The sequence below is a fragment of the Arachis ipaensis genome, chromosome B8 (assembly GCF_059453495.1).
Source record: "Arachis ipaensis isolate K30076 ecotype BB chromosome B8, ASM5945349v1, whole genome shotgun sequence".
Lineage (NCBI taxonomy): Eukaryota > Viridiplantae > Streptophyta > Magnoliopsida > Fabales > Fabaceae > Arachis > Arachis ipaensis.
Window position 1 is genome coordinate 25,740,609 of NC_142443.1, and position 27,950 is coordinate 25,768,558.

At 37.6% G+C, this 27,950-nt stretch overlaps 2 protein-coding genes and 1 non-coding gene across 5 annotated transcripts; 1 reads left to right on the top strand and 2 right to left on the bottom strand.

Moving 5' to 3' along the window:
* The first annotated feature begins 5,720 nt into the window (after nucleotides 1-5,720).
* LOC148547488 (small nucleolar RNA R71) lies at nucleotides 5,721-5,828 on the top strand. The gene has a single exon (XR_015898907.1). It is a non-coding gene; the product is annotated as a small nucleolar RNA R71 (small nucleolar RNA).
* Nucleotides 5,829-16,276: 10,448 nt separating this feature from the next.
* LOC107610755 (uncharacterized) lies at nucleotides 16,277-20,945 on the bottom strand. The gene is made up of 3 exons (XM_088495463.1): nucleotides 18,162-20,945; nucleotides 16,619-16,678; nucleotides 16,277-16,480 (listed from the first exon to the last, which is right to left on the bottom strand). The coding sequence occupies exons 1-3, from the start codon at nucleotides 20,943-20,945 to the stop codon at nucleotides 16,277-16,279; spliced, it is 3,048 nt and encodes a 1,015-aa protein (XP_088351589.1).
* Nucleotides 20,946-23,386: 2,441 nt separating this feature from the next.
* Nucleotides 23,387-27,839, bottom strand: LOC107612864 (putative ubiquitin-conjugating enzyme E2 25). 3 transcript variants are annotated; one of them, XM_016314627.2, is made up of 8 exons: nucleotides 27,733-27,827; nucleotides 27,442-27,550; nucleotides 26,399-26,536; nucleotides 25,301-26,317; nucleotides 25,124-25,187; nucleotides 24,911-25,050; nucleotides 24,506-24,817; nucleotides 23,387-23,886 (listed from the first exon to the last, which is right to left on the bottom strand). In XM_016314627.2, exons 1-8 carry the CDS (start codon nucleotides 27,810-27,812, stop codon nucleotides 23,602-23,604), a joined length of 2,145 nt encoding a protein of 714 aa, XP_016170113.1. In that variant the 5' UTR covers nucleotides 27,813-27,827; the 3' UTR covers nucleotides 23,387-23,601. The 3 variants fall into 3 exon arrangements, with proteins under 3 accessions (XP_016170113.1, XP_088352875.1, XP_016170114.2); XM_088496749.1 differs by having other exon boundaries at nucleotides 27,442-27,839; XM_016314628.3 differs by lacking the exon at nucleotides 27,733-27,827 and having other exon boundaries at nucleotides 26,405-26,536; nucleotides 27,442-27,672.
* Between the last annotated feature and the right edge of the window lie 111 nt (nucleotides 27,840-27,950).

Sequence of the window (27,950 nt, forward strand, 5' to 3'; positions counted from 1 at the left end):
GGTAATTATCAGAGAAAAGCACAAGGGAGTAGAGCTTGCAATTTCATTAAAAATACCTCCCCCTAAGTTTCCATCATCCTTCACAACATTCAAGTGGGTAAAATTCATATCCTTTAGCTTTCTAATTCCACTTGAATATGGGCTACTGGAGATGGATGGTCAATGGTGCACGAAATTGTGATCTCAGGTAACGGCGCTAGAAACTCTGTACGCACGTCTTAATAAATCGTTTTTCATTCACAACTTCGATACAACTAACCAGCAAGTGCACTGGGTCGTCCAAGTAATAAACCTTACATGAGTAAGGGTCGATTCCACGGAGATTGTTGGTATGAAGCAAGCTATGGTCACCTTGTAAATCTCAGTCAGGCGGATATAAAATAGTTATGGAGTTTTCGAAAATAAACAATAAAATAAGGATAGAAATACTTATGTAAATCATTGGTGAGAATTTCAGATAAGCGCATAGAGATGCTTTCGTTCCTCTGAACCTCTGCTTTCCTGCTGTCTTCATCCAATTAATCTTACTCCTTTCCATGGCTGGCTTTATGTAAGGACATCACCGTTGTCAATGGCTACTTTTAATCCTCTCTGGAAAATGGTCCGATGCGCTGTCACTGCATGGCTAATCGTCTGGAGGCATCACCCTTGCCAATGGCTGCATCCCATCCTCTTGTGAAAATGGTCCAAATGCTCTGTCACAGCACGGCTAATCATCTGAGGTTCTCGATCATACTGGAATAGGATTCACCCTCCTTTTGCGTCTGTCACTGCGCCCAGCACTCGCGAGTTTGAAGTTCGTCACAGTCATTCAATCCCAGAGTCCTACTCGGAATACCACAGACAAGGTTTAGACTTTCCGAACTCTCATGAATGCCGCCATCAATCTAGCTTATACCACGAAGATTCTGATTAAGAGATCCAAGAGATACTCATTCAATCTAAGGTAGAACGGAAGTGGTTGTCACGCACGCGTTCATAGGGAATGATGATGATTGTCACGTTCATCACATTCAGGTTGAAGTGCGAATGAATATCTTAGAAGCGGAATAAGTTGAATTGAATAGAAAAACAGTAGTACTTTGCATTAATCTTTGAGAAACAGCAGAGCTCCACACCTTAATCTATGGAGTGTAGAAACTCTACCGTTAAAATTACATAAGTGAAAGGTCCAGGCATGGCCGAATGGCCAGCCCCTAAAACGAGATCACAGGATCAAAATACAATCCAGGATGTCAAATACAATAGTAAAAAGTCCTATTTATACTAAACTAGTTACTAGGGTTTACAGAAGTAAGTAATTGATGCATAAATCCACTTCCGGGGCCCACTTGGTGTGTGCTTGGGCTGAGCTTGAATGTTACACGTGCAGAGGCTCTTTCTGGAGTTGAACGCCAGGTTGTAACGTATTTCTGGCGTTCAACTCTGGTTTGTGACTTGTTTCTGGCGTTTAACTCCAGACAGCAGCGTAGAACTGGCGTTCAACGCCCATTTGCGTCGTCTAAACTCGGTCAAAATATGGACTATTATACATTGGTGGAAAGCTCTAGATGTCTACTTTCCAACGCAATTAAAAGCGCGCCATTTTGAGTTCTGTAGCTCCAGAAAATCCACTTTGAGTGCAGGGAGGTCAGAATCCAACAGCATCAGCAGTCCTTCTTCTACCTCTGAATCTGATTTTTGCTCAAGTCCCTCAATTTCAGCCAGAAAATACCTGAAATCACAGAAAAACACACAAACTCATATTAAAGTCCAAAAATGTGAATTTAACATAAAAACTAATGAAAACATCCCTAAAAGTAACTAGATTCTACTAAAAACATACTAAAAACAATGCCAAAAAACGTATAAATTATCCGCTCATCACAACACCAAACTTAAATTGTTGCTTGTCTCCAAGCAACTGAAAATCAAATAGGATAAAAAGAAGAGAATATACTATAAATTTCAAACTATCAATGAAACATAGCTTCAATCAGATGAGCGGAACTTGTAGCTTTTTGCCTCTTGAATAGTTTTGGCATCTCACTTTATCCATTGAGGTTCAGAATGATTGGCATCTATAGGAACTCAGAGTTCAGATAGTGTTATTGACTCTCCTAGTTCAGTACGATGATTCTTGAACACAACTAATTTATGAGTCTTGGCCGTGGCCCTAAGCACTTTGTTTTCCAGTATTACCACCGGATACATAAATGCCACAGACACATAATTGGGTGAACCTTTTCAGATTGTGACTCAGCTTTGCTAAAGTCCCCAATTAGAGGTGTCCAGGGTTCTTAAGCACACTCTTCTTTTGCTTTGGACCTTGACTTTAACCGCTCAGTCTCAAGTTTTCACTTGACACCTTCACGCCACAAGCACATGGTTAGGGACAGCTTGGTTTAGCCGCTTAGACCAGGATTTTATTCCTTTAGGCCCTCCTATCCACTGATGCTCAAAGCCTTGGGATCCTTCTTATTACCCTTGCCTTTTGGTTTTAAGGGTTACTGGCTTTTTGCTCTTGCTTCTTGGTTTTAAGAGCTTTTGGCTTTTTCTGCTTGCTTTTTTTTTTCTTTCTATTTTTTTCGCTATTTTTTTTTCTGCAAGCTTTGTTCTTTGCTGCTTTTTCTTGCTTCAAGAATCATTTTTATGATTTTTCAGATTATCAAATAACATGTCTCCTTGTCATCATTCTTTCAAGAGCCAACATATTTAACATTCTAAAACACCAACTTCAAAAGACATATGCACTGTTCAAGCATACATTCAGAAAACAAAAAGCATTGTCACCACATCAATATAATTAAACTAAGTTCAAGGATAAGTTCGAAACTCATGTACTTCTTGTTCTTTTGAATTAAAACATTTTTCATTTAAGAGAGATGATGGATTCATAGGACATTCATAACTTTAAGGCGTAGTTACTAAATACTAATGATCATGTAATGAAGACACAAACATAGATAAGCACTTAACATAGAAAACAAAAAACAGAGAAAGTAAGAACAAGGAATGAGTCCACCTTAGTGATGGTGGCGCTTCCTTCTTGAGGAACCAATGATGTCCTTGAGTCTTCTATGTCTCTTCCTTGTCTTTGTTGCTCCTCCCTCATTGCTTTTTGATCTTCTCTAATTTCACGAAGGATGATGGAGTGCTCTTGATGTTCCACCCTTAATTGTCCCATGTTGGAACTTAATTCTCCTAGGGAGGTGTTGATTTGCTCCCAATATTTATGTGGAGTGAAGTGCATCCCCTGAGGTATCTCAGGGATCTCTTGATTTGTAGCCACATGTTCTACCACTGAGCTATAGACCCTTGAGATGAATCTTTCCATCTCCCATGACTCGGAGGTGGAAGCAATTGTCTTCCCTTTCCTCTTTCTTGAGGTTTCTCTGTCCTTAGGTGCCATTAATGGTTATGGAAAAACAAAAAAGCTATGCTTTTACCACACCAAACTTAGAATGTTACTCGCCCTCAAGCAAAAGAAGAAAGAATAGAAGAAGAAGAAGAAGAAGATATGGAGGAGATGGAGGGATGTGTGTATTCGGCCATATGGGTGGGATTGGGTGGGAAAGAGATGTTGAATTTTGAAGGTAGGTGGGTGTATGGATGTGAGTGGTTAAGTGGTGATAGGGAAGAGATATTGAGGTGATTGGTGAAGAGTTTTGGGGAAGAGTGTTTATGGGATTGTGTGAAAGAGGGGTGAGAAGAAGTGAGTGGAGGTAGGTGGGGATCCTGTGGGGTCCACAGATCCTGAGGTGTTCAAGGATTTACAACCTTGCACCAAATTGGGCATGCAAAATGTCCTTGCACACAACTATGGGCGTTCAGTGCCAGATTGGTGCTTGTTCTGGGCGTTGAACGCCCATTTGTTGCCCATTTCTGGCGTTGAACGCCAGAACCATGCTTGTTCTAGGCGTTCAGCGCCAGCTCTTCTCCAGGGTGCAATTCTGGCGTTCAAATGCCCAGATGCTGCCCATTTTGGGCGTTCAGTGCCAGAACCATGCTCTGTTCTGGCGTTGAACGCCAGCCAGATGCTTCTTACTGGCGTTTAAACGCCAGTAAGTTCTTCCTCCAGGGTGTGATTTTTCTTCTGCTGTTTTTGATTCCGTTTTCAATTTTTATATTTATTTTGTGACTCCACATGATCATGAACCTAATGAAATATGAAAGAACAAGAAAAATAAAATTAGATAAATAAAAATTGGGTTGCCTCCCAACAAGCGCTTCTTTAATGTCAATAGCTTGACAGTGGGCTCTCATGGAGCCTCACAGATGTTCAGAGCATTGTTGAGACTCCCCAACACCAAACTTAGAGTCAATAGCTGTGGCTAGGAAAGGTCTTCCAAGGATGATGGATTCATCCTCATCCTTTCCAGTATCAAGGATTATGAAATCAGCAGGGATGTAAAGGCCTTCAACCTTTACTAACACGTCCTCTACTTGTCCATAAGCCTGTTTTCTTGAATTGTCTGCCATCTCTAATGAGATTTTAGCATCTTGCACCTTAAAGATTCCCAGTTTCTCCATTACAGATAGTGGCATGAGGTTTATCTCTGACCCAAGGTCACATGGAGCCTTCTCAAAGGTCATGGTGCCTATGGTACAAGGTATTAAGAACTTTCCAGGATCCTGTTTCTTCTGAGGCAATGTCAGTTGATCCAGATCACTTAGTTCATTGGTGAACAAGGGAGGTTCATCTTCCCAAGTCTCAATAATTTGGCATTCAGCTTCATGATTGCACCAAGGTACTTGGTAACTTGCTCTTCAGTAACATCCTCATTCTCTTCAGAAGATGAATACTCGTCAGAGCTCATGAAGGGCATAAGGAGGTTCAATGGAATCTCTATGGTCTCTAGATGAGTCTCAGATTCCTTTGGTTCCTCAAAGGGAAACTCCTTATTGATCACTGGACGTCCCAGGAGGTCTTCCTCACTGGGATTTACGTCCTCCCCTTCCTCTCCAGGTTCGGCCGTGTTGACTATGTCAATGGCCTTGCACTCTCCTTTTGGATTTTCTTCTGTATTGCTTGGGAGAGTACTAGGAGGGATTTCAGTGATCCTTTTACTCAGCTGGCCCACTTGTGCTTCCAAATTGCTAATGGAGGACCTTGTTTCATTCATGAAACTCACAGTGGCCTTAGATAGATCAAAGACTAAATTTGCTAAGCTAGATGGATTCTGCTCAGAATTTTCTGTCTGTTGCTGAGTGGATAATGGAAAAGGCTTGCTATTGCTGAACCTGTTTCTTCCACCATTGTTAAAACCTTGTTGAGGCTTTTGTTGATCCTTCCATGAGAAATTTGGATGATTTCTCCATGATGGGTTATAGGTGTTCCCATAAGGTTCACCCATATAATTTACCTCTGCTATTGCAGGGTTCTCAGGATCATAAGCTTCTTCTTCAGAAGATGCCTCTTGAGTACTGTTGGATGCAGCTTGCATTCCATTCAGAATCTGAGAAATCATATTGACTTGCTGAGTCAATATTTTATTCTGAGCTAATATAGCATTCAGAGTATCAATTTCAAGAACTCCCTTCTTCATAGGTGTCCCATTACTCACAGGATTTCTCTCAGAAGTGTACATGAACTGGTTATTAGCAACCATGTCAATGAGTTCTTGAGCTTCTGCAGGCGTTTTCTTTAGGTGTATGGATCCACCTGCAGAAGTATCCAATGACATCTTAGCCAATTCAGATAGACCATCATAGAATATATCCAGGATGGTCCATTCTGAAAGCATGTCAGAAGGACACTTTTTGGTCAGTTCTTTGTATCTCTCCCAAGCTTCATAGAGGGATTCACCTTCTTTCTGTCTGAAGGTTTGAACATCCACTCTAAGCTTGCTCAGCTTTTGAGGAGGAAAGAACTTAGCTAAGAAATCCTTGACCAGCTTATCCCAAGAGTTCAGGCTATCCTTAAGTTGAGAGTCCAACCATATCCTAGCTCTGTCTCTTACAGCAAAAGGGAAAAGCATGAGCCTGTAGACTTCAGGATCTACTCTATTAGTCTTAACAGTATCACAGATTTACAAGAATTCAGTTAAGAACTGAAAAGGATCTTCAGATGGAAGTCCATGAAACTTGCAGTTCTGCTGCATCAGAGAAACTAATTGAGGTTTCAGCTCAAAGTTGTTTGCTCCAATGGTGGGAATGGAGATGCTTCTTCCATGTAAATTGGAATTAGGTGCAGTAAAATCACCAAGCATCCTCCTTGCATTATTATTATTTTCGGCTGCCATCTCCTCTTCTTGTTCGAAAATATCTGAAAGGTTCTTACTGGATTGTTGTAATTTAGCTTCTCTTAGTTTTCTCTTCAGAGTCCTTTCAGGTTCTGGATCTGCTTCAATAAGAATGTTCTTGTCCTTGCTCCTGCTCATATGAAAAAGAGGGAACAGAAAAATAATAATAATAGGGATCTTTTTTACCACAGTATAGAGGTCCCTGTGTGAGTAGAAGAAAAGAAGAAGAAAAAAATTCGAACACAGATAGAAGAGGGGGTTCGAATTTGGGTGAGATGAAGTGTTAGTAGATGAATAAATAAATAGAAGGAGATAAGAGAGAGAGAGAGAGATAATTTTCGAAAATAATTTTTGAAAAAGAGTTAGTGATTTTCAAAAATAGTTTTTGAAAAAGGTTAGTAATTTTCGAAAATTAAAATCAAAAATTAAAATAATTAGTTAATTAAAAAGAATTTTTGAAAAAGAGGGAAGATATTTTCGAAAATTAGAGAGAGAGAGTTAGTTAGGTAGTTTTGAAAAAGATAAGAAACAAACAAAGAGTTAGTTAGTTAGTTAGTTGAAACAAATTTAAAAATCAGTTTTGAAAAGATAAGAAGATAGGAAGTTAGAAAAGATATTTTAAAATCAAATTTTTGAAAAAGATAAGATAAGAAGATATTTTTGAAAAGATATGATTGAAATTAGTTTTGAAAAAGATTTTATTTTTAAAATCACAATTAGTGACTTGATTCACAAGAAATCACAAGATATGATTCTAGAACTTAAAGTTTAAATCTTTCTTAACAACAAACTTGAAATTTTTGAATCAAAACATTAATTGATGATGTTATTTTCGAAAATTATGATATAAAATTAAGAAAAATATATTTGAAAAATATTTTTAAAATTTTCGAAAATAACTAAGAAAAATAGAAAAGATTTGATTTTTTTGAAAAAAATTTTGAAAAAGATAAGATTTTTAAATTGAAAATTTGATTTGACTCATAAAAACAACTAGATTTTAAAATTTTTTGAAAAAGTCAAATCTAATTTTCGAATTTATGAGAAGAAAAAGGGGAAGATATTTTTTTATTTTTGAATTTTTAATGATGAGAGAGAAAAACAATGAAAATGCTCAATGCATGGAGATTTTAGATCAAAACAATGAATGCATGCAAGAATGCTATGAATGTCAAGATGAACACCAAGAACACTTTGAATGTCAAGATGAACATCAAGAACTTATTTTTGAAAAATTTTTAATGCAAAGAAAACATGCAAGACACCAAACTTAGAAATCTTTCATGTATAGACACTATGAATGCAAGAATGCATATGAAAAATAAGAAAAGACACAAAACATGAAAACATCAAGATCAAAGAAGAAGACTTACCAAGAATAACTTGAAGATCATGAAGAACACTATGAATGCATGAATTTTTTGAAAAATGCAAGATGAATATGCAATTGACACCAAACTTTCAACTTGACTCAAGACTCAAACAAGAAACATGAAATATTTTTGATTTTTTATGAATTTTTTTATTTTTTTGGTTTTTTCGAAAATTATATGAAAAAGAAAAATAAGGATTCCAAAATTTTTAATATGAATTCCAGGAATCTTTGTACTCTTAGTCTAAAGCTCCAATCTGAGGGTTAGACATGGCTTAAAAGCCAGTCAAGCTTTAGCATGTAAATTACATCCATTGAGGTGATTAGTTGAAGCCCCGGTCCAAAAGAATTTAGACATGGCTTTACAGCCAGCCAGGATTCAACAAATCATCATGAAACACTAGAATTCATTCTTAAAAATTCTGAAGAAAAATATATTTTTGAAAACATTGATTTTAAAAAAAAAATTTTTGAAAACAGATGAGAAATTTTTGAAAAATTTTTGAAAATAAAACAAAAATAAAATTACCTAATCTGAGCAACAAGATGAACCGTCAGTTGTCCAAACTCGAACAATCCCCGGCAACGGCGCCAAAAACTTGGTGCACGAAATTGTGATCTCAGGTAACGGCGCTAGAAACTCTGTACGCACGTCTTAATAAATCATTTTTCATTCACAACTTCGATACAACTAACCAGCAAGTGCACTGGGTCGTCCAAGTAATAAACCTTACATGAGTAAGGGTCGATTCCACGGAGATTGTTGGTATGAAGCAAGCTATGGTCACCTTGTAAATCTCAGTCAGGCGGATATAAAATAGTTATGGAGTTTTCGAAAATAAACAATAAAATAAGGATAGAAATACTTATGTAAATCATTGGTGAGAATTTCAGATAAGCGCATAGAGATGCTTTCGTTCCTCTGAACCTCTGCTTTCCTGCTGTCTTCATCCAATTAATCTTACTCCTTTCCATGGCTGGCTTTATGTAAGGACATCACCGTTGTCAATGGCTACTTTTAATCCTCTCTGGAAAATGGTCCGATGCGCTGTCACTGCATGGCTAATCGTCTGGAGGCATCACCCTTGCCAATGGCTGCATCCCATCCTCTTGTGAAAATGGTCCAAATGCTCTGTCACAGCACGGCTAATCATCTGAGGTTCTCGATCATACTGGAATAGGATTCACCCTCCTTTTGCGTCTGTCACTACGCCCAGCACTCGCGAGTTTGAAGTTCGTCACAGTCATTCAATCCCAGAGTCCTACTCGGAATACCACAGACAAGGTTTAGACTTTCCGAACTCTCATGAATGCCGCCATCAATCTAGCTTATACCACGAAGATTCTGATTAAGAGATCCAAGAGATACTCATTCAATCTAAGGTAGAACGGAAGTGGTTGTCACGCACGCGTTCATAGGGAATGATGATGATTGTCACGTTCATCACATTCAGGTTGAAGTGCGAATGAATATCTTAGAAGCGGAATAAGTTGAATTGAATAGAAAAACAGTAGTACTTTGCATTAATCTTTGAGAAACAGCAGAGCTCCACACCTTAATCTATGGAGTGTAGAAACTCTACCGTTAAAATTACATAAGTGAAAGGTCCAGGCATGGCCGAATGGCCAGCCCCCAAAACGAGATCACAGGATCAAAATACAATCCAGGATGTCAAATACAATAGTAAAAAGTCCTATTTATACTAAACTAGTTACTAGGGTTTACAGAAGTAAGTAATTGATGCATAAATCCACTTCTGGGGCCCACTTGGTGTGTGCTTGGGCTGAGCTTGAATGTTACACGTGCAGAGGCTCTTTCTGGAGTTGAACGCCAGGTTGTAACGTATTTCTGGCGTTCAACTCTGGTTTGTAACTTGTTTCTGGCGTTTAACTCCAGACAGCAGCGTAGAACTGGCGTTCAACGCCCATTTTCGTCGTCTAAACTCGGTCAAAATATGGAGTATTATACATTTCTGGAAAGCCCTGAATGTCTACTTTCCAACGCAATTAGAAGCGCGCCATTTTGAGTTCCGTAGCTCCAGAAAATCCACTTTGAGTGCAGGGAGGTCAGAATCCAACGGCATCAGCAGTCCTTCTTCTACCTCTGAATCTGATTTTTGCTCAAGTCCCTCAATTTCAGCCAGAAAATATCTGAAATCACATAAAAACACACAAACTCATAGTAAAGTCCAGAAATGTGAATTTAACATAAAAACTAATGAAAATATCCCTAAAAGTAACTAGATTCTACTAAAAACATACTAAAAACAATGCCAAAAAGCGTATAAATTATCCACTCATCAGTCAACTTAGAACTCTTTGTGGCATTAAGAGTAAGAGGAAGATGGTCAGTGGTAAGAACTGTCTTGCAAAGTTCATTATGGTTGGAAGCTTTAAGTTTAAACGCAAGGGTTGGTGTAGAGCTCAATTGAATGGGTCTAGGAAGTTGTTTGGACACTTCAGTGAGAATTCTAAAGCTGAATCACCCGGATGGAATCATGATAATCAACTTGAAGATGGGTGCAAAAGCAAGATCTGGGACCCCGGAATTCAATCTAGAAATCAGCACTCTTGGGGCCTTGTCACTTGCTTTAACTTACTTGAAGGCTTTCTGCGTCTAGTTTGGGATCCCGGAGGTTACTGGAGATACAAACATTGGTGGAGATTCCTAGATGAGTTCAAACACAAGCCACCATAACAGGGAGCTCACCAAATGTCCAACTTAAGGACTTTAACTAAAAGTGCTAGGTGGGAGACAACCCACCATGGTATGATCGTTCCTTTTTTTTTCATTTTTATTTAGTTTTAATTGTTTTCGAGTTCTATTTTATATTGAACCTGGAGTTTTGCATCACATTCATATTAACACTGCATTCTACATTTTTTTTCAGATTATAAAAAAAAAAAAAGCACGCACGCGACGCAGCAGCGTCGCTGACGCGTCCGCGTCACCAGTGCAATGGGAAGAAAAGAAGACGAACAGAGAGTCACGCGAAAGCGTGGCTGGAGGTGCGCCTTTAGCATAATTTGACCCCACGCGACCGCGTCGCTGACGCGTCCGCGTCAGGTGGGAACTTTGGCCTCCCACGCGACCGCGTCACCCACGCGGCCGCGTGCCCTGAAAATCGACGTAAAAAGGGTGCATGGCAGAGAGTTGAGCTGGAGTTGGGCTGGACTCGTGCTAGAAGCCCAAGCCCTCCCACGCAAACGCGTGCCTCATGCGTTCGTGTCATATTGGAGATAAGGCCATTCACGCGATCGCGTCACCCACGCGACCGCGTCACCCAGATTTTTGGCAAAAAGAGTTTCGAACAGAGAACTGCGCAAACGCGAGGCTGCACTCGCGCCAAAAGAAGATTAAAGGAAGAATATTGAATTTCTGATTGACAGCAATTTGTTTTGAGTGGCATGAGTGTACTTTTCTCTTTTGTGAATATTATTGCTTCTGAATTTGAAATCACTTTGAAGTGGTATCTCTCAGTTCAGTTGCAGCTTTGATATATATGCAGACTTTTATTGTGATCTTTGTGAATATTCCTACCTGCTGATATATATGCAGACTTTTCTTCTGTTTCTTCTGAACTTCCAGCTTTGGTTAATAAGGCTAATTTCTTGTTATTAACTTATATTTTTCTGGGCTTGATCAGAACTGTACCTTTAGTTTATGGCTTGTTCATTATTTCAGATACGGCACTTATTTAATTGATCTGCATTGATTTATTTAATTGCTTTATAGAGATAACCAATGTGCATTGACACTTTTGCTTTAGTTTTTCTACCTTATTCCTAATTTTTCTATATGCATATCTTCCCACCAGACTTCAATTGATGCTGCAAACTATGACAATGTGATGTTACTGGGTGGAAGAGCGCCAGAGTATCTTGCTCATGATCCTCTTGTGGCACTGGTGATCAAGCTTTTCAGTTCTGGAAAAGCACTTGCTTCCATTTGCCTCGGACAGTTGATTCTGGCGGCTGTAGGTGTAGCTAAAGATCACAAGATTACCACTTTTCCTCCTGTTAAACCAGCACCGGTTGCCTCTGGTGCTCATTGGGTTGAACCAGACACTAGCAACAGTGGTGGATGGTAATCTCATTACTGCCGCCACTTATGAAGGGCACTCTGAATTTATTCAGCACTTTGTAAAGGTACTAGCAGGCAACATAAGTGGCTTCAACAAAAAAAATCCTCTTTCTTTGTGGGGTATGTTCAAATGATTTTCAGGCACACACAACTGATAGGAACTTAGTACTCAGGGCACTAAAGTCTTTGTTTATTCTCTTTTCTTTTATTTATTTTAATTTTAGACTTAATTTGTAATCCTCTTTATATTCATTGATACATGGAAATTAGTAGTTTAGACTTTAGATATGTTTCATTTTTTTCTCTATTGTTGAATGATTGTTCAATTGGATAGTTGGATCTATTGTTTTATGTACTAATATACTATATCATTATAATGCTTGTGAATCTTTAGAATGTATTTACTATGCTTTGCTAGAATATTTTTTAATTTAGTATAATTGTGTATTTATTTTTATTTTATAAGATTTAACTCATTTAATTAAAAATACAGAATTATATATGTAATCATATTATTAAATATTATATTGTACAAAAAATTATTAGAATATATATATATATATAGAAAATTAAAAAAAAAACAATGAGGGACCTAAGGCTACACTTATAAAAAGTAGTCATGGTATATAATGTGGCTACGCTTTACAGGTGATGCAGTAGCGTTGAAAAGCGTAGCCTATTCTGGCAAAAATAGAAGCTGAAAAGTGTAGCCTTTGGTCTTGGACAGCATCACTTAAAAAGCATACCCTATTCCCAAACGCCAAAAGTGTAGCCCTTGGTGAAGACAAGCGTAGCCTTTGAGAATAGGCAACGGCCGAATAGGAATCACCATAAAAAGCGTAGCCGTAGCCCAGAAAGCGTAGCCGTAGCCTAAGGCATCATTTTTTTTTTACTTTTGGCTACACTTTTTAAGTGTACCTGAATGGGTGTTTTTCTTGTAGTGAATTCTCATCACAATTGATAAGGATAACTAGGATAGGACTTCTGGTTCTCATACCTTGCCAAGAGTTTATTTTACAGTTATTTATTTATTTATTTTTATTGCTTGAAAATATACCTGTGCGCATTGCCCAAACTCCAGAACCCCAATTTACAAACTCATAACCAATAATAAGAACATACCTCCCTGCAATTCCTTGAGAAGACGACCCGAGGTTTAAATACTCGGTTATCAATTTTAAAGGGGTTTGTTACTTGTGACAACCAAAACGTTTGTACGAAGGGATTTCTGTCGGTTTAGAGACTATATCTACAACGCGACTGTTTTTATGAACTTCTTTACTGGCAAAAATCCTAACGTCATCCCTACACCAAAATTTTTTTTTTCAATTAGGTCCCTCTTAGCAGTAATTGGCTTAATTGTATAGAGACCCAACTAAAAAAAAGAAAAAAGAAAAACTGGTGCAGGGATCCAAATAAAAGGAAAAAAAATATAGGGACCCAATTAAAAAACAAATTGGTGCAAAGACTCAATTAAAATGAAAAAAAGTATAGGGACCTAATTAAAAATTTCGTGAAACTAAAGAGACCAACTGAGTAATTAAACCTAAACTAAAATAGCAAAAATGGAAAAACTAACAAGAGAATTCTAGTAAACTAAGATAGTAGAATAAGAAAATGTAAATAAAACTTAACTAAAATAAGATTATAAACTAAAACTAGAGAGAAAACTAAGTAAAACGCTAAGAATTCTAGAGATAAGTTGGTGCTTCTTTCTCTAGAATTTCACTAAAACATCATAAAAACCTAAACTATCACTACTTGATTGATTCTCCTTTATCTTGGCTTCATATACCATCAGAAATGGATATTGGGGCCTTTGGAAACCCCAAAGACGATGATGCACGTATTTCATTAAACCAGGCACTTTTTTGCGCACGGGAAAAATGGTAGCCCACGCAAAAAACTCACCTAAGCGTGAATTGCTCACCTACGTAAGAAATTCGCCCATGCGAGCATCCAGCAATCTCCACTCTGAATCGCTTCCCGAATTTCCTTCTTCTATGCATTCTTTTCGATCCTTTGAAGCTGTTGATGTATCTGAATCCTGAAACGCTTAAAGAAATCTTATCACGGTATCGAATGGAATAAAAATAGAATTAATTTGACATTTTTTTATAGCATAAAAAGCATGCTTAATCCATTAAGCACAATTAGGAGAAAATTCACAAAACCATGTAATTTCAAGGAATAAGTGCAAGATAATTAAGTTGATAGATTCCACTCTTTTCAACCCAAAAATTATCATAAAATATGAATTTATTAATACAAATTGGGTAACCCACTTGGGATAAAACTATGCCAACCCCGATATTGGACACGTCAATTTCCATGACAAAAGGTTGGGAAAAAATGGGAAGGGCTAATACCGGAGTGTGAACCATTAACTGTTTCAAATGATTAAAGGCATGATCAGCATCCATTGTCCAATGGAACACATTTTTTTTTAGTAATTCAGTACGAAGAAACACTAACTGGGCATAGTTGGCAACAAACTTCTTGTAGTATCCTGTGAGTCCAAGAAACCCACACAGTTGCTTCACAGTGGTTGGAGTTGGCTAGGCGACAATTCCTTCAATTTTCGAAGGATCCACCCTCACCCTTTCCCCAGAAATCACATGACCCAAATATTCAATCTGCTGCTGGAGGAAAGTGCATTTGGATTGTTTGGCAAATAACTGATGCTCTCTGAGAACTTGCAATTCTTGAGCCAAGTGCTGCAAATGTTCCTCTCTAGTGTGGCTATAAACTAGAATATCATCAAAGAAGACAGCAATAAATCGTCGTAAGAAAGGCTGGAAAACCCGATTCATAGTAGCTTGAAAAGTAGATGGCACATTTGTGAGCCCAAATAGCATCACAACAAACTCATAATGCCCCATATGAGTTTGAAAGGTTATCTTATCAATATCTTCCTTCCTCATTCGAATTTGTAACCATTCTTGTATCTAAAATTTCATCAATGGTTGGGATTGGGAACTTATCTTTCATAGTAATTGTGTTCAAGGCACGATAGTCGACACAAAATCTTCAGCCTCCATCTTTCTTCTTCACAAGCAAGACTAGACTCGAAAATGCACTTTGGTTATCCTTGATTACTCTCGTTTGCAACATTTCAGCCGTTAAACACTCCATCTCTTCTTTTTGGAAGTGAAGGCACTTGTTTGGTCTGACGCTAACTAGTGCGGCACCCGATGCTAGGTGAATTGGATTATCAACAGTGCACTGCGGTGGTAATTGGGTGGGTTCTACAAAAACATCTAAAAAAGCCTCAAGCGCTTCTTGAACAACCCCATCAACTACTTTCGGAGTCAGGAATGCTACTGAATTGACCGTCTCTAGTTGGAACAGAGAGCCAATATTGCCACTATCATTGAGCTTCTTCCCCTTTTTGAAATTCAGTTTAGTGTCCCTTAATAGCCTCTCTCATTTGAATGTGATCCATTTTCCCAAAACCTTGAACTTCATAAACAATTCCAAGTAGTTGATTCAGATAGTGCCCAACCGCATCGCACATCCAACACAACATCAGCACCTTTTGAATCCAGCACATAAGTATCTACTCTAAAGCTATATCCTTGCACCATAACAGAAAAATCGTGACATTTCGCAACGCAATTAATAGAATCCCCATTACCTACCATTACCTGAAGCATTGGGATGGGGTGAGGTTTAGGTTCAGTTTCTTAACTACTGACCTTTTGATAAATTTGTGGGTGCTGCCGCTGTCGATCAAGATTAGTAGCGGCCAGTTTTCGTGCATCCCTTTTACTCTTAAAGTTTCTAGATGAAATTCTCCTTTTAGAGCATTTAGACTTATGCAAGGTTCCTGCCTTTCCCCCATAGTACCTTCATCCTCTAAATCTGACTAGGATTTCTCTTTCGGCACCGGAGGCAATCCGTGCAACAATTCCTAGAGCTCCTCCTCTCCCACAAGAAGCTAGTAGGAGGCCTTATAGCAGTGACCTTGTGTATAACGTTCATCACAGTAGTAGCACAAGCCCTTTTCCTTTCGAGCTCGAATATCCGCACTTGTTAATTTCTTGAATGGTGATGGTGCCGTTGGCATTGAGGGTATTGGAAAGGTATTGGAAGCTGTTGAACTTGTGGTGGGGAGGGGCGCCAAAGAGATGAGCTTGGATAGGTTGAGGGTTTGATTAAGTGCGAACCGGGTCGGGTTATAGGGGCATTGGGCTTAGTCATTCCAATGCGGGTCAAGCCTAAGGTAGAAGCATTCTTCTGCTCATGCAGCTTGGCAATGGAGACTGCTTGGATATAAGAAGTGGGCTAGGCTAAGAGCAATTCACACTTCATTTGATCTTGAAGCCCAGCCACAAAAAGAAAAATAATCCACTCTTCACTCAACCCATTGTCTCTGTTAGTCAATTCTTCAAATTGGTTCTGGTACTCCTCCATTGAACCGTTCTGCTTCAGCTCCTTGAGGGCAGTGCGAGGATCGTAGAAGAGATTCTTCCCGAACCTGACCTTCATAGTGTTCAAAAATGTGTCCCAGTTGTAGGTGATGTTGTTGTTGATTCCCCACCAATACCATGCATAAGCCGCATCTACAAGGTGGAACGATAATACCCAGATCCTCTACTGCATTGGTATTTCAAACTTTTCCAAATATTGGCGAGCGCAGAACACCCAATTTTCAACCCCATCGCCGTCAAACATAGGAAGATCAGCAACTTTCACCCTCATTCGAGGCCACGATTTCTCAACTCCCAGGTTGTCCAAACCAGGACTAGCACCACCATTCGCGGCATCATCCCTAGCGAGGACGTAATCAGTGTTTTTCTATTTGAACTTCTGATTCTGATGCAACATCTTGTCAATTGTGAGCCGGTTTTGAGTGTCGCAATCCGCTCATTTGCCTCTATGAGACCACAACTGAGTGTGGTGATCTCTTACTTGTTGGACAGGGTCGATTCAAACTGGTCCCATCTGCCATGGCTCCGATTTACTCTCAATGAAAGCACCAATTTTAATAAGCAACTACACAATAACAATTATCACAAAAATAATAAGAGAAAGAATGTATGAATTAAAATAAGAAGCAATGAAATAGAGAAAACAGCCCCTGAACACGAGGCAATCCTGCACTAATAATTCATAATCATTATCAATAGTTACCTTCCATACACTAGCAATTCCCTTTTAACAACCCATTTCTCCAAGCCATTGTAACCAACTATGACCTCAACACTAGCTAATTATCACCTGCGACGCACAACAGTTACACTTTATAGTCTTTCATCCACACATGTGGTTAACCAACTTGGGTTGGTCGAGTGGTCAGCTCACTCGTCCGTTTAAGCAAGTGTCGGGAGTTCGAACCCCGCCTTGTGCATGCAACTCATTAGCCAGCGACAGACCCTTAAATGGAGCTCAAATCCGCGATGGATTAGTCCTTAACCTAATGAGTTGGGGGATATTGTTTGGGTAAACCCAAAAAAAAAAAATCCACACATGTGGTTTTCTCACTCTCTTGCCAATTGGATCATTCTTCTTATTGGATTCCTCCAGCCCATTTTCTTTATCATCTTGGGCCTTGCTATTTACTATGTTTGTATCATTGTGACATTGTGTCTCAATAATTTTGCCACACTTGGATGATCACTCCAAAATTTCAGGCTGTATCTTTTTGTTGAGTTATTATACTATTCTTTGTTCCTGCATCTCTTTGTTCCTTTTTAGGTCATTTAGATATGCAAAATATCAAGACCAAAACAAAAAGATATGCAAAATATGTTCTGACAAAAAAAGAAGATATGCAAAATATGTTTGTTCCTTAATCATTGTTACAGATATTATTGACAAGGATAAAAAATTAAAAATACAACGGAGAAGTTTAAATATGACACGTCCATGATGACTCCCCTTGATGTATGTAAACTTGGGTTCAACGGCAGCAAGTCAACAACCATAGATTGGAACTTGGACGGAACAATAATCCAAGAAAGATTTCTAAATACTTAGTACTCTCTTTTATTTTTTTTATGTTTTTTTTTTGGGGGGGGGGGGGGGGGGGGGCTTTAAATTAGTTTTGGAAGAATGATAAAGGTCAATACTTTTAGTGAAAAAAATAGATAATTAATTTGTATTAGTTAATTGCCTTTTCTTTTATATAAACTAGATTTTATTAAAATAAATTTCAATCTTTTTTCAACTATACAAAAGCCTAGTTGTAAAATCACTTTCTTAAAAGTAACAAATAAACGCTACTTATACTTTAGCTTCAAAATTTCATAGTATACAAGGCTAGCCAAACTAATCAGCCACATGAACAGTCTTTTTATAGTGCCAAATTTATTTTACAAAGACTAACAGTAAACTCACAACAAAACACAATTTCATAACCACAATAGATTTGTAGAGAACTCTACTTGTGTTCCCCTAAATACATTACTAAGAAAAAGAAAAACTATAATTCACATTGGTTTCAGAAAAGTGCACATTAGATGTTTGTTGTTTGTACTTCTCCTTCTAATTCAGTTTCTGCAGGCACCTTATCATATGCAAATGACCCTTTGAATCTCTGAGGCATTACACAAAGAGCATCAAAACGTTGCTGCAAGTATACAATGATAGCAAACAAGATACCCCCCAAAGGGATCACAATATCCCAAGTAGTTGAGTAAAAATCTGCATCAGGATCTGCATACAGGTATGCGAAATCATCTACTTCAGCATAATTGTGAGCCCTGTAGAGATCATAGGCATGTGGCAACACTCTCACAAATGTAGTTCCAATGTAAAATGAGCATGAAAGAATTTGTGCCCTCTTTATGTTTGAGAAAATGTTCAAAATTATCTGTGGCAAGAGAAAACCATCCATTACTAAACCACCATAAGACTTCAAGTTTTCCCAAGAGGAAGGTTCTCGGTTGTAGTACCCTCCGGCGTATATAGAAGCTTGAGCTCGACCTTTCTTCAATTTGAACAGGAATACGACCAATAAACCGGCTGCAAACAAGGGTAAGGTGACAAATGTTGCCTTCTTCTCGGCATTCCAGAAACTTCCCTTGCTTCCGTTGGTCTTTCTTGATGACCAAGTAAGATATAGGAGCCGGAACTGCAACAAGAAAGCTACCATGGTTGTTAGCCTCACCGCGATTTCATTGACTTCAAGCCATCCACCAAAGCCATATACAATGTTTTTGTTGTTAGGATTTTGGCTGAGAAGAGCTTCAAGGTTCAGAACAAGAGGTATCATGTAGCCAAAAGTGAGAATCGACATCATCATAATTGAGATGAAGGGTAGCACATCAGGGTTCCTCCTTACATGGTAGAGTTGCAATCCAACAAAAACACATGCTAGAGTGGTGGATATCAGTGCTATGATGACCTCCATATCCATTCTCCAAGCATTCCTTCTTAATGATATCATGTAATTTGTTGATGCAGATAGGTCTAAAGGCTTGAAGTAAAGAGGATCCGACTTTTTGCGCGTGCTTTCGATGCTTCCCCTGATACGCCTCCCATCGGTTGTACCTAATGGTGGAAACTGAAAGTTCACCATAATCTCACAGTCCAAAGAATACGTATTTGTAGCATTTTTTAAGGAAACTTTGCGGCAGCCTACCATACACAAGGTTCCACCTTGAGCATCATAAATTCCTTCGGCAGTGAGCTTCACTGTCTCAAATGACTTATTACTGAAGAAAGAATTCTTGTCATCTATCCCCGAGAAAGACAGCGGTGTGAGGCTAATCTTGTAGCTAATGTTGAACAAGCTACCATTATTGTTGTTGTGGATATCAGGATGAGGAACTGGATCTGAGAAGCTTGAAACAGAATCCAAAAACATAGGCATCCCCAAATCATAAAATTGATCAGCAACAAATAAAGGAGCTGAATAACCCCAAGCTACTCTTTTTCTTGACTCTTTAACTGACATATCAAATCTCATATCATAAGAATATGCCTCTGGATAGCTTTTCCCCTGGCCTTTAACAGGTTTTTGGTTGTGGCATGATTTGTTAGCTATTTCTAGTTGGCTGTACTTATACTCTAAGCCATGACCAACCACCATCAATTGAGGTTCATCATTTCTGAATTTGATCCTCTTGAAGTAGCCTTGTTCATTTGCAGTCTTGTTGCTCCAAATTTCCCCAACTATGCTACTAGTGTTTTTGATCGACCAAGTCGAGGGGAACCTCAATCTTAATCTCACTGAGCAATCGTCAACACGAGCGCCATCCACGGAAGATGAAATTTCCTTGATATGGCAAGCTACTACACACAAAACATTGCTCTTCTTATTCCACCACCCTTCACCTACTAATATGTTTTGGGGATTTTTTTCTTGGTTCATACCATAGTAGTAGTAACTATTATTTGAAAATTCAAGAAGAACCCTCATCCTATGCTTCTGAGAATGAGAACACTGAATGGCTTTCAAAGACATTAGTGTTGGCAATTGTCCAGAACTGCCATCAATAGGAGTGCAATTCTTAGGAGAATTGCATTCATCAGAGTACTCCAATGGGAGCATAGCAATGGCTCTTGAGATTGAATTTGAGCAAAAACTTAAGGAGTTTGAATCCAATGACAAACCTTGTGCAGCATCAATTCCAGAAGAGCATTCTTTATCTGCCTCTGTGGAATCTAAGGTATAGTCGTATGCTTCTTTTGGAAACATGAACAAAGAAATTGGTTCAAAGTAACTCTTATCATTCTCAGAACTCAAGCTCTCCAACTTTCCAATGACCATGCTACTGATATTACTTGAACTGAACACATTGTTAAGCTTAAACACAGCTTCAAGGCCAATAGATTCACCTATTTCGGAAAAATAAGTGCCTCTGCCAACCATGCAAACCTTCCCTGAGGATTCAGACCAGAACCCTTCAAGCTTAAAAGAGGTTACAAGATCACTGCCGTGACCAATTCTCCTCCACCGGTGACTTCGGCTTTGAACATAGGTGAAGTTCCATGTAAGAGTGCTCCTGAATGAAACAAGGCCTTCAAGTTTGAATAAGTGAGAGGCCTCAGTTGTTTGGATTCTTCTTGGTTGAAGGTAAAAGGAGAATTGGCTCCATGTTTTTCCATTTCCAAGGCCAGTGATCTTCTTCCCTCCTTGGAAGTAACCATTGTGAGTATCACCAAGAGGGAAAGTGTTCACCCTTTTGTTGGAAGGTGTTGAGTATGAGACAAAAGAGTTACAGTGGTTGTTATACGAGAGTTCTGAAGCAGAAGAGGCAAACTTGATGGACAAGAAAGTGAAGAGAAAGAAGATAACTGAGACAAGAGGATCCATAACAATGATCAAGAGTTTGTTTGTGTTATCAGAGAGGAGTGGTTGAGGGAGAAAAGAAGAATTGAGTTTACTTATATAATCTCTGTATGTCTCTACTAAATAGTCGTAGTTACCGAGCATTAAGTTTGAATCCTTTGAGAAGCAAAAATAGACGCGATCATTATTTAGGATCGGGTCCGGGTCAAGACGAACTCGGCTACACCCGGTTCATGAGCACTCTAAGAAAACTAAAAAAAGTATATATGTTTTAAATTAATTTTAATATTATATTATATTAATTATAAGTTTATTGGCTTGTTTTTAACCACACTTGTTGAATTAGAAAATATATCAAAGAAGCATAAAATTTGAATTTATGAATAAATTTAAGTTCAAATATGAATATTAACTTTTCGATAATAAATATGTTTTTTTTTTTTTTTATAAATAAGTGTATCATAATTTTTTTATATAAAACTTATTAAGACTAAGACTTTACCAGTTTAGACCCGTTTAAGTGTGTACCAAAAGTAGTAAGATTTTATTGGGTAAGAATCAATAGACCCAGTCATTATTTAACATTAGAGCCAAGACGAACCCAAATTTACTCGACCCATATGTACACCCGTAATTATTACAGTTATTTAAAGCTAAATTAGTCAATCTCATAATCTACTATAATAATAATCATAATAGTTCTAATCACTAACCCTAAGCGGTCTCTAATTAACGCCGTGTACTGATTTGATCCCTAAGGTTTCAATTGCATTATTGTTGTCCTCGAGGTCGAGCTCCAAACACTATCCCGGTCCCTCGATCCCGTTTCAACAATGACTCAGTAAACGGAGTGAGCTAGCACTCTCTTGTCATTTTGAATAACGGTGAAATGAAGTCATTTGTTTTTTACATCCAATCAAAACAGAACGATTTCGTTTTTATATATTTCCTTCCGATGTTATCGAGTTCCCATGATTGTGATTTGCGATGAAATTTGTGGTTCTTTTTATTGGTTAGAGATCACTAGGAGTGGATGTAATATACTTAAAGATAGAGTTGTGACGTTGATTGGACCATCTTTCTACTCATACATTTTCAGGGAAGTTTCCTTTCGTTAGAGATTTTCAACCCATGCATAATAGAATACGAAAAAACAATTTCTTGGATGTTTCAAATGTTATTATTTATTTATTTATTTATTTGTCTTCCCTATTATGGTTGACCACAAAGACTTGGAATAATTCTTCATCACTCATTAAGGCAGAAGAAACTATGGAGTCAAAGACCAAAAAACAAGTTAGCAATGAAGACTTTTTAGTTTTTAGTGCATTCCATCTATCCGTGAATAACGGATAGGATGTTGCCCCCTAGGACAGGGTACATCAGGAAAAATATTATAATTTCATATTAAAAAAACCTGGAAATTATACACCATACAAAATTATATGCACAATTTCTTATATGTATATATATAAAACAATGATTAATCACTTGGACCCTTAAACTTTTAATTAAGGGTTAAAAGTCTGGCTATAAAATGATTTTCATTCGCAAGAATGAGGGATAGAATCTCCATCACTTAGTTAAGAGACCAAGTAAAGTAACTATTAGATCACATGTTCATGGTTATAAGCTAACAATACTCATTTTTTTCTTAAAGAAGTCTCGCAACTCTAGTGGGAACTGGGAAAAGAAAAAAAGAACAGAAACTTAACCTTATAATTCAAGTCAAATTAATTAGAATCCGTTTGGATATTGCAAATGAGAGGTTATAGAGTATACAGCCGGCTATGTTTGAAAAGTCACCAAGAGTATTAAAAACTTTGAATAGTTTGTAACTTAGTAAATACATTCTATGATGATTATGATTAAAGTGGTTATAAAATTTTCACAATACTTAAAAATACAATGAAAATTAAAATTATATTTTTTTTATTATTTAACAACACTTCTTTATTTAAAATAAAAATAAAAAATGCAATCAAATTAAAAATAGAATAAACTAAAAAAAATGCACCCGAATTATTTTGTCACTAACAAAATTACCTCTAAATTTTGTTATTGACAAAAATATTCTCAAATTATTTACAAACGTAACAAAATGATATGACAAACAGTTTCTTATATGACAAGTCACATCACAATTTTTTTTAACAGAACAAGTTTTTTAATCAAGACTAGACATTTTTGACACATTTTAAAATTATTTAAAAATATTTTTGTCAAGAACAATATTCGAAAATTTTTTTATCAAGATGAAGATCACTTAAAAATATTACTAAATAGTAAAAAAATATTGCCGTAATTTTACTTACACTTTTTAATTGTTACCAAAATATTATAGCCATCATTAACCACTTTAATCATAATTACCATAAAATTCACTATCTTAATATCTTATGTAAAGCAGTGTTGTCAACGTAACCCTAAAAGAAACATAGGAAAAAGTCAAAAGCAACCAGACAGAAGCCAAATTGAGATCATGAATAGACATATTTATCTCCTGTGACCTTAGCAATGTCCTTTAAATATTTATCTGCAACTGTAACTATATACATCATCCAGAATATGTGCAGAAAGCAGTGCCCTGAAAGTGTTAGCCACTTAAACATAAACCTTCTATTTAGTTAATAAGCCTTTTGTATCAAAGTCTCAAAATTGGTAATCACAATGAGAATGTTCAGGCTGCAGGCAAAGACAAAGGCTTGTTCACTATTTTTTTGGTGGAGAGGAACTTCTCACAGTCCTTAACTCCAATTTTTGCAAACTCTTTGACAATCATACTCACATATCCAGTTAGAGATTCCTTGAACTGCTTCGAGCAGCTTTTGTCGCCTTCGTCGACATCCTGAACCCCACCCTTGACCAAACATCCAACTTGCGCACCCTCCATGTACGCTTTGCATGCCACTAGAATATCATGAGCTCGGCTATAGAAATGCCCCGTAACAAAGTTCTCAAAATGCTGAAACCAAAAATAAAATGGACAGTTGAACTTCAAAACCTCAAATGGGACAAACACAAGTTCAAGGAATCCACAATAGAAAAAATTGCCTATTCTGGCACTTGCTGGATTCCTCTTCATTGACATGAATTCCATTTTTCGAAGTAATACTAAACTACCTTCATCGCTACCTGACAAACTTCCGTATTGTGAACTCCAGGAATATCATTATAATATAGTAAACATAGCAATTTCTCAGATGTAGGTCATAATTATTGATGATTCGGAATGGTAATTAAAGGTCAACAACATAGAAATATAACAATCTTCAAAAACTGTCAACCGTACATAAAGTTGGGATGAAGTTCCTCTAAAGTGAGAATATTGGTAAATTGAAAAAGTAAGTATTTAATCACCCTTTAATTAAGATAGTGGAGCTCACTTATGATGGAAGTTACAAATTCAATGGTGATTAACCCCTCACTTTATCACTATAGCAATTTTTCCACTTTAGAAGAACCAAATTCATAAAGTTGAGCTTGATACAAAGACGAGAGATGATACAAGTAAACATGGCAATCAAACTTTTGAAGACAAATATCTTGTTTGAGATATAAGATTACCAAGATTAGAATCATACCTTGGGGGGCCTTTTCATCATATACATCATTGTTCTTAATGAAAGGATGAATGTGTCCTCATTATACTGCAGGGACTTTGTTTCACCATTTGCGGAACCACTCATGTGTGCATATCCAGGTTCGTTAAAGTAAGGCTTCGTATTGAGAATTAGACCTTGTATAGAGACCAGAACCTGCAGAATTGTTGAAACACCTGGAAGCCACTTCTCGTTCTTGTTGCCAGACCAGGTATTAAGCAGGCTAAGGCATACTTTGCCACAATTATACAAGTTCGGGTTGAGTCGAAGACCTCCAGAGTGGTAGTAAACTTGCTGCAGTGAAAAAGTCTCTTGTCTAAGACTTAAATTAAAGAGAGTAGACGACAAAATAGTGTGAACTAGATTCGCTTATCATCAACCACTTACCGGCGGTACATTGGGATAGCCACTGGGGAAGAAAACATCAAAGAAGAAAAGACCATCATGATAAGGAGTCCCCACTGCTCCGATAATAACGGCCCTCAAAAGATCCATCCTTGATTCATAAACTCGGACAAATATTGTATCTGTTGAGGAGAAATTGAAAGAATCAGAATATATAACATCCATTTGGAAACTGGAACACAGTAACAAACTGACCTGGCAAATCCTTCTCCAAAATCTTCCACTCATCCTGGATTTTTTTAGCCCAATTCTTTGGATGCTGTTCAAGAAATAATCAATGGCAAAACAAAATAGTCAATTCATGGTACTATCAAACAATTAACCTTAGAAATAAAACAAAATGTATATCAAAATGCTGACCAAAAAGTTTACCTGCTTCAAGGAAGAGTTATAGCCAACAAAGCGATGATCTGATGGATCTTCAACAGTGTCAAATTGTTTAAAACTTCGAAATTTCATCATGATTTCATCCCGATCTTCATCAGAGATGGCCACAACTGGGCTATCTCCACTATTTCCTTCTCCGGCAGAATTGTGAACCGATGTGTTAAACTGCATATGCCCAGGAGGAGGATGAAGAAAATCAAGTGGACCATAGCTAGTTGAATTAGCATTGTAATCAGAAAAAGTTGGCATAAAATTCTGAAAATTTGTTGACCATGGGCCTTTTGATTCCATTCCTGGTGGATGAAATGATCCATTCTGTCCAATGAAACTTGGATGGTACAAACTGCTACTGCCACCTAGCTTCTTAGCAGTTTTAAATTTCCTCCAAAATGGTGGTGCACCTGCCGGTGGTGGTTTCACAGCCTCTGAATTGCCGACGAAACCAATAGCAGGTGTCTTTTTAACATGGAAAGGTCCTGAAAACCATTGAGACTTAGATGAGTGGGGTCCTGATAATGTGTGCGAACCACGAACCCTGCGTTGTGAATTAGCTACTTTCTTCTTACTATGAGCAGATTGAGAAGCCAAATTTATTCCAGAGGAGTGATCAACATCACCCATGTTCATTTGAAAATTAGAAGCACCTGTTGAAGATCCTATGATTTTAGATTTAGCTGACTCTATCACCTGAGGAATTTCAGCATCTGATTGTGTAGGATACCAAGGATGCAAAGAACTATTCCCAGTTTGCTTCAAACCTTGTTCATATTCTGGCAACCAAGTAAACGGTGCCTCAATTCCGGGAGGTATATCCACATTATCAAAGTGTGCCTGTAATAAAGCATACTCATCGACTTGTGCATACTCTTCAGAAATAAAATCAATGTAGTCATCATCAGCATCCTCATCATCATCATATGATAGATCCGCAACATGAGCATCAACACTAGTTAGGTTATGTGGTACCGAAGAATGACCAGTAGAAGTCTCAAACCCACTTTCCTGGAAATGATTCCAAGCAAAATGTTATACTCATGTTTCATCTTGGAAAAGATAAATATAACGAACAAATGTTATACAAACCACAACTTGATTGCCATAGCCATTGTGAATAGATTCAATTGTCTTCCCCTTGTTACTTTTACCAACTTTTTCACCAATTATCATTAAATCCTCGCAATCATCGTCGTTGTCAATTTCAATCACATCCTGTGGAATGGCCTAGTAAAGTAAAATAGAATTACTCTATCTGAGTAAGGAAAATGCAGACCAGAAACATTCATATATTCAAACACAAATTAAGTAGCAAACATTTGCATCAAACATAGCTGCAGTGCCTTCACACCTAAGTGTTTTAGATTACAATTTTGCCATATTTAAGTTATAGCATGGATCACAGATTTCTGACAGGCTTCCATAACTTCACCATGCACGTAAAATTGTTGGTGTTAACTAACCATATTGTCCTATGTAAAAATGAAATAAGATCATCACTAAAGTTTATGTAAAGTCCAAATAGGAAAATATTAACCAAGCTAAAGGTTGTACAAACTACAAAGCATAGCATAGCCATTATCTATTTTCAAAGCCCCTTAACTTTCAATCATTATTGAAGACCCAAAAGGGTAATAGAACATAACAGGAAGGCATAATCAATTCCAAAATTCGATCTAAAAATTTGGATACAACCGCAAAATAGCAATGACTCACAACTGAACGTTCTCAGTAAACACAATCAATTCTATGCTCACACACAGAAACAACAACGAAGGGTTACCATAAAGTGGCATAACGATAGCAAAGAGTTATGTCATAATAAAAACATGAACAACAGAGCCAACTAAAAAAGGGGCAAAAATGTCGAGGAAAAAGAAGAGCGAGAAAAAACGAAGAACTTGACGAGCTCACAAGGCACAAACAAAAACAAGTAAATCCCAAAAAGGACGAAGATCTTCTAATAGGTGATCATGGCTGACAAAATAAGCACCCAGATGAAATAATATTAAAAAGATGCAACCTTTGATCAAATTCAGGAAACCTCGCAAGGACAAAATTATATTCTTAAAAAAATAATAAATTAAAAAGGATAGTGGGAGCAGGAGCAGGATCATCAACAAAGTAAAAACCTGATTTTGCTTAACCAATCTGGAAGTTCGGTGAATTGGGGGAAGAATTTCAACAACGTCAGGGTCCATCTCCATCTTCGGAGAACAAGAAGAAGAATATGCTTTCCTTCTGTTATTTTAATTTATTCCACGGCGAAACAAGGAAAATGAAAAATACAAGAGAGCAAAAGAGAGCGAGTATTTTTTTTGTTTTCTTTTTTTCTTCAAGGTGTTTGTTTAGGTAAGCGGAGTAAGGAAGTGAAATAAAATTAAAAACTAAAAAGAGAAAAAACGCAAAAGATAGAGAGAGACTTGGAGGTGTCGGGAGACGCATATTTGGGGATGCACGGCGCCTGATGAGACGGCGGCTCCAATTTCGATCGGCTCATCATCGGCGGCGAAGGAGTGCGGCAAGATCTAATTTTTTCTTATTTACGATTAGCCAATTTTTTATGGTTCCTGACTCGCTCTTGGTTTTTTATGTGGGGATTTATGCAATTTTAAATTCAAACTTCGATTTTGAAACCCTA